A 7,055-nucleotide genomic window follows, 5' to 3' on the forward strand; every position below is an offset into this window, starting at 1 on the left:
TTATCCTCAACTTCATTCAGTTAAAGCCGGTTTCTGGGTCCAAGAAATCGGCGAAGCTACAACAGAATGGCTTATTGCTTGGAACAGTCAACAATTAATGGATTATCGACTTGAGGACAAGTCGTTTTACCGTGCGGGATGTATTGATACGTGCCCAACAATTAATGAGAGTTTGTAGGAGAACATGTAGTGGGAAGTTAAGCGAATAACCGTCATTAGAAGCAGTATTAATAGATTGTTTGTTGTTTATTCAGATGTCGAATGTTTATTTATCAAAATTAGGGTTTGTTTCCTTTGTTTGGAGATCAAGCCAATCTCAAATGTGGCTAATTATCTTAATTTAAGCAATTTAAATTTCTGGTTTCTACCATGCTCTCTCTAGACCAAGATGATAACTCTAATAGTTGGGCGAGATACTCATCAGGTAACCCTTTATTTCTCCGGTAACCATTTATTGTCGGTGGTCAATAATCATTATGTAATCAATTATCAGTTTCCTCAATTTAGGTCACATCGACGTTACAAGTGATGTTGGCTGACCTTCAATTGCAGTCAATTATCAGTTTTCTCTTAAGAATCTACACCCCTTCAATTCGCCTGACATCGATGTTACAAGTGATTTTTGTTATATTTTATCCACTTTCTTAAGCCGATATATGATTTAGTTTAAAATTGTTACTTTTTCTTTTTATCGATTTGCAAGTGCGGTAGCTAATGTCTGAATTAAATGAAATTCTGACTCATGAAACCGTTGATGAGAGGGCATTTCTAAACAACAACGTTTTTTGGTGTGTTTGTGGGACTGGCATTGCATTTCTCGTAAGCACATCAAAATTTAAGTATTAATAATGTTTATATATGATTTTGCAAATATTTTGTTAAACTATTAACATGTCAAATAATCATGCAAATTAGTTTGCATGATAAAAGAAAGGAAATCCTATATCACGTGGGCATGGTTTCTAACATGATTCAAAGTACTTCCTATAGTACCAATGAGAGTTCAATTTTCAAACTGAATAATTTAGCTTCAATACGCAAGTTGTTAACTTTAATTTTCAAAACATGGTTTTCAATTATGAAGGCATTTTAAACTGTTAAAAGGCCCTTCATTTTAGTTCTTCAAATACACTAAGAACAGACTGTCTTACCCTTGTCATGTTAAAGCCTTGACGAATAACGATTGAATTTTGAGTAAGTTTAATTTATAAATTTAAATTATAGTTTCTTGCAGGTGTTAACAATGTTATCTGATGGAGTTGGCTTGAATTTGGCTGCATCTTCTAATGTATTTTTAATTGTATGTAACCATGTTGAATTTTTTACTTTGTTTTGTTTATGTTTCTTGATTTGTGAGTGTATTAAACTACAGCATTAGAATGTAATAAACTAATGACCTACTTGTAATTAGTGTAAAAGTATCCAAAATTTTATTGTAGGCTGCAGGAGATGCAAGGACCTTTAGAGAAGCAAAAGACAACTTGGCGAAGCTTGTTGAAGACTTGACATGGAGATTAGACTTTGAAAGGCATTTGAGGGTAATGTTTTGTGTCCAACAAATAGATGCATGTTATCATTAGTAAAATATTGATATTCTAAAAAGCTTGGAAAAAAAACCTTAGTTTTTATGATAATGATGTTAGATAAATTGATAATTTTTTGTATCGGAACTTATACTGACATCAAATTTGGCTATACCAAGTGACGCTACCATAACAAATCAAACCCTTACCGACCGAATCCTCGTTGTGTCTCCCGCCTCAACGCGCGGGCATCTTTACTAGTTGTTATTAGTTTGTTGTTGAATAAAGTTTGTAGAAAGTTTAGGTTTGATGAATATTGTTTTTAGTTTGTTGTTGAATAAAGTTTGTAAGAAAATTTAGGGTCGATGAATTGTTGTTTTAATAGAATTGTTGTTTCTTGTTAGTTGATCATAAAAATAGGGGAGAAACAACAATGGTCGATTGAGCATCTAAAATGTTTATTAGAAATTTGCATTGAAGAGAGAAACACCGTGGGTAAAAAATGGTTGATTTTGCACAAAGACTCATGGGTTAAGTTAAGAAGTGTTCTTAAGGAAAATTTTGGGTTGAATTTGACTCAAAAACAAGTGAAAAACATTTATGATTATCTTAAAGCCATATGCGTAGGATGGGTGTATTTGAAAAACAAAACCGGCAACATATACAATCCTCAAACAAATACGTTTACCTTAACGGACGAGGAATGGGAAGAATTTAAGAAGGTATGTTAATATATTTTTATTCTTTAACATCTACCTCTACCTTAAGGTCCACCCCTAGTTTATTTTTTAACATCTACCATTATTTTTTCAGGGGCATCCGAAAGCTGCATCATTAAAAACAACTCCATTAGCATTTCTGGAACTGTGTGCACAACTGTTTGATGGTAATACCGCCACTGGAATCGCAAGTGGACCTCAACCCAAACATCAGTGGTTGGATCGAACCTCAACCCAAACATCAATGGTTGGATCATCCTCTTGCCATCAGCTCCAACTGGTCCAACCACTTATGATTATGGACAACATTTTTCACGACACAGAAGATGATGCCGGCACTAATCCTACTACCGGGCCTACTACTGAGCCTACTCCTGAGCCTACCCCCCGAAAGGGCTAAAACCTCAAAATTATCATCATCTGTCACTCTTGAGGATTTAGCACTTGAAATGCAAAATGCTTTGCGACATTTGACTACAGAAAACCTCAAAAAAAACGCCCAACAGATACAACAGTTATTGATGTTAAAAATTCGAGACGTGCATTAACCAATAAAGAAAAATTTAATTATGCACATGTAAAACTTCGAAACGTCATTGAGCGTGCTTTTGGTGTCTTGAAAGCAAGATTCCCTATATTGAAGAGGATGGCACCATTTTCATTGGAAACACAAAGGAACGTTATCGTTGCATGTTTCGCGGTACATAATTTTATTAAGAAACAGGGTTTGGACGATGAGTTGTTTACACAATACGATCAACCCGATGTGTCGTTTAGAAATAGTCGTGGGCACATTGATGCTGATGAAGACGAGGTTGAAGCACTTGGCACTGCATCAGATCGGGAATATATGACAGTTTTGTTGAGCAGTTAATGCAAAGTACGGAGTAAATGATTTAAAAAATGTTTGTGGTATTATGAATATTATTTTAGTTTTGTTGACTATTATTTAAATTTTGATGTTGAAGACCTTTTTTATTTAAGTTTTAGTTTATTCAAATTTCAGTTTATTTTAGCAGTCTGCAGATGTTAAAAAACAAACAGTCTTCTTGTTGCAGACTGCAGAGGTTTGGTCTACCTCTTCTGCTACAGATGTTTGCAGATGTGGTCCGCAGACTGCATACATTTTACCTCTGAAAAGTAAGCAACACCTAACTGATTCATCATCATCACTTTTCTTTTGATTTCCAATATTCAGACATAAGCTGCCTTAGAGGTACAAACTCAATGGGTTCTTCATTCTAAGTTTTATTTTGATAGACTTAGAAGTAGTAGTCTTCTTTCTTTTTCTTTCATATTGAACAACATTCTCTGGTCATTCTTTAATATACTTGATTACCCTTGCAATGATTTCATCAAGATTTTATTTTGCAGTTTGTTCAAGATCAACATTTTCATCAATCCTTTCATTTTGATCATCTCCTTCCTTCAAAACAAGAAGAGATTCCAAGATTTCTTGAGAAATTTCTTCCTCATTTTCATTATCAGCTTCCTCTCTCAACTTCTTGTCAATCTCAATTTGTTCAAGAAGAAAATTGTAGTCATCAACTTATTCAGTTATCATATGACTGATGAATTCTCCCTCATACATCTCCTTCAAACATCAACACAGTTTTCCCTTTGTTCCTCATATTCTCTTGATCTTCAACACTTTATTCATTATGCTCTTGATAAGTTCCAACTTCATTTACAACCGGCGGTGTTATTATATCATCAACATAGTCTTGTATTTCAGCATCCACTCCGGCTTCCATATCTTCATATTCAATAGACTTAGAAGTCTCTTCTTGTTCCTCCATAACCTCTATATCATTTACATTAATATCAATTGATACATCTTCCAATATTTCCTTATATTCATCAGACACACACTCAAACAATATATTTAGAGCATTCTCCCATGTTTTGATGCATATGAGGTCTTCTCAACCTCAGGCTGTTGTGTTTTAAGGGTTTGAATCTCATTTAAGGTTTTCTCCAACTCTTCTTCCAACTTCCTATTTTTGATCTTAAGACCAGTATTTCCAAGAGAAGTTTAAAATTTTTGTATAGAAGGGCATTGTAAGCATTGGTTGTTTCAGGTGAATTGAATGAGTTAGGGAATGGTATGGTGAATAGGAAAAAGGTTCAGGGCTGGGTTGTATATGTGAGGTATGTGGGGAATAATGATAAGTTTCATGGATAGGGGACTGGGTTTTAGGTTGAGTTTGGGTTGTATGCGTTTCTTGAAAGTTTGGTGAGTTTGGGGGTGAAGATTGGTCAGATGGTTCATTGAATGGTGAGTTTGGTTGAGATAGGATGGGAGAATCAGGTTGGTGGTTAAGTTCCCAATAATAATGACTTAGAAAGTTCCTATAAGCATATAACATACTTGAAACACCTAAATCATCAAGTTTGCTCGTATTCTATCTAACTATGCTCGAATACAAATATAAGGTATCATAAACACTCGACTTTTCTCGAATGTATAATCAGTATGCTCGAAAGAACAAAGTACGCTCACATTACACAAAGTATACTCAAAATACAAAGAATACTCGAAATACACAAAGTATACTCAAAACACTTAAGATAGTCAAGTAAGAACACAAGTATACTCGAATACACTTGAAACATAAAAATCATGCTAGGATAGCAAAATATGCAAAAATATAACAGTTTTGCATAGAAACACACAAAGACAAAGAAGCTTACTTAAAATTTGACTCAAACATATAAGTAAATGAACTTTTGACAATTTGGTGATTTAAAGCTTATTCATCTTGATGAAATGAGATTAGGGATGGTAATGGGTCGGGTTTGGGTCGGGTTTAGGTATTCCCAAACCCATACCCGGTTATTAAGGTCCATCCCAAACCCGTCTCAAACTCGTCGGGTTTTAATCTGGTAATTACCCGTCGGGTTTCGGGTTTTCCCATCGGGTTTCCGGTTTCCTATTGGGTTTTGATAAAATACCCGCTGGGTGTCGGGTTTTGACAAAATATAACTAATCGATTACAAATATGGCTACCATAATGATAAAATATTTCAAGTAATTAACATAAACAAGTTTTGACAAATAATATATTTGGAATATAGTATATATATATATATATATATATATATATATATATATATATATAAATAATATAATAAGCTATATCGGGTACATCGGGTATATAATCGGATAAATGGGTTTATATTATCGGGTAATAGGGTCGGGTAATCAGGTATATTAGATATCCCAAACCCGTCCAAAACCCGTGAAAAATTTTAAAACTAATCCCAAACCCGTCCCAAACCCTAATGGTTCGGGTATTACCCGTCCCATTTATGTCGGGGTTCGGGTTTTCCCATCGGGTTCGGGTTTCATTGTCATCCCTAAATGAGATCAAATTTTAGTTTAATCAAACAAAACACGTTTTTGTAAAGATCTCAACATGGTATCATATTGACTAAGTCGCTTCACACTATTTTATTATCAACATAATTATGACATATTAGGCCGGTTAATAGCAGACATTTCTTAACTTAGTATGAATTTCATTGCATCAGTGATATGATTAAAGTTTAAGCAGGTATTTCTTAACTTTATTTTATATAAGCCGAAAGCGTATAAGTTACGCGCAATTGGTCGAAATTTCACACAACAAACTACAAACTAAACACATAATCATTTAGCATGTAATTTCACACATATAATATTATAAACAAATGCTTGAGGTATTTTTTGTATAAAATAACTAATAGCATGTTAAGCGAGCATAATGTACAAAATTGTGTAACACATAAAATCATATAGCACATAACATGAATTATTTAAATATATGTGATTCGACATTAATCACCAATGCGTACTGACGGACTCATGTGTGTGACTCGTTATTGACTCGTGTAAATGTTATGCATGACGTGTAAGATAACGGTGTGTGAAAGTGCGAAGTGTCACAACAGGGTTGCAAATTGCAAGGTTATAATTGTCTTTTCACAATAAACAAACTTTGGATTCACGGCGGGGCCCGATTGCAAAAATGGACCACCACACTTGCCTTACGAAATAACTGCTACAGGATTAAAAGCTGTGTTTTAAATTTCATCATATTAACCATAACTGCAGTTAAGTCCATAAACTTATATAGTGTGAGGGCTAATTTGCAATTCTCTCTATATAAATAAATCAGAATTCACCTAAATCAGAAGTCTCTCTTCTCTGCCCATCCATCCATCCATCTACCGTTTTCGTGTTCATCCTCCGGCAAACCACTTTCCGAATGGGGCTTCTCTCTTGGTTTAAAGGCAACAAGGAACCTGCTTCAACTTTAACAACCAATAATCATAAACCCACGGACAAAGCACCTGTGGACATGAACGGCGCTGTCGAAGTCTCTCGACCTGCGTCTAACGTTGACGTCACCGTCTTCGAATTCGGGTCTGTTGCTGCCTCATCTGATAAGGTAACTCTCGCCGGCTACTGCCCTGTCTCCGACGACCTCGAGCCTTGCCGTTGGGAGATTCTTCCCGCCGCCGGCTCCGACGCACCGCAATTTCGCGTCGTCTTTTGATGGATGGATGGGAATTGTTATTTCTTGCTTCTTTATAAGTTATGTCTTCAGTTTTACAAAAGACTTTTGTTTAATCAAACCCTAGTTATTATGTGGCATGCTTATTGTTATTATTGTTCACATGATGGTGTTCTTGAATAATTTTAGATTTGGAGTTAAATTGTTCGGATGTAGGATGCTCTGTTTGTTTGGATTGATTTGTTCGCAATTGAAATCTTTTCATCCATAACCGAATTGAATTCAACCGAAATTGATTCGATTCTGAGAAATCC

At 35.0% G+C, this 7,055-nt stretch overlaps 1 protein-coding gene across 1 annotated transcript; it reads left to right on the forward strand.

Annotated features, from left to right (window-relative positions):
• Positions 1–6,486: 6,486 nt before the first annotated feature.
• Positions 6,487–6,783, forward strand: LOC143595483 (uncharacterized). Its single transcript, XM_077074477.1, has one exon. It carries the CDS (start codon positions 6,493–6,495, stop codon positions 6,781–6,783), a length of 291 nt encoding a protein of 96 aa, XP_076930592.1. The 5' UTR covers positions 6,487–6,492.
• The last annotated feature ends 272 nt before the right edge of the window (positions 6,784–7,055 follow it).

Source organism: Bidens hawaiensis, unplaced genomic scaffold, assembly GCF_021521415.1.
Source record: "Bidens hawaiensis isolate Kalapana, Puna unplaced genomic scaffold, B.hawaiensis_p1.1 tig00045248_1, whole genome shotgun sequence".
NCBI lineage: Eukaryota > Viridiplantae > Streptophyta > Magnoliopsida > Asterales > Asteraceae > Bidens > Bidens hawaiensis.

Bases quoted from the DNA above. Each gene is read 5' to 3' on its own strand.
- LOC143595483 (XM_077074477.1), top strand. From the start codon at position 6,493: ATGGGGCTTCTCTCTTGGTTTAAAGGCAACAAGGAACCTGCTTCAACT.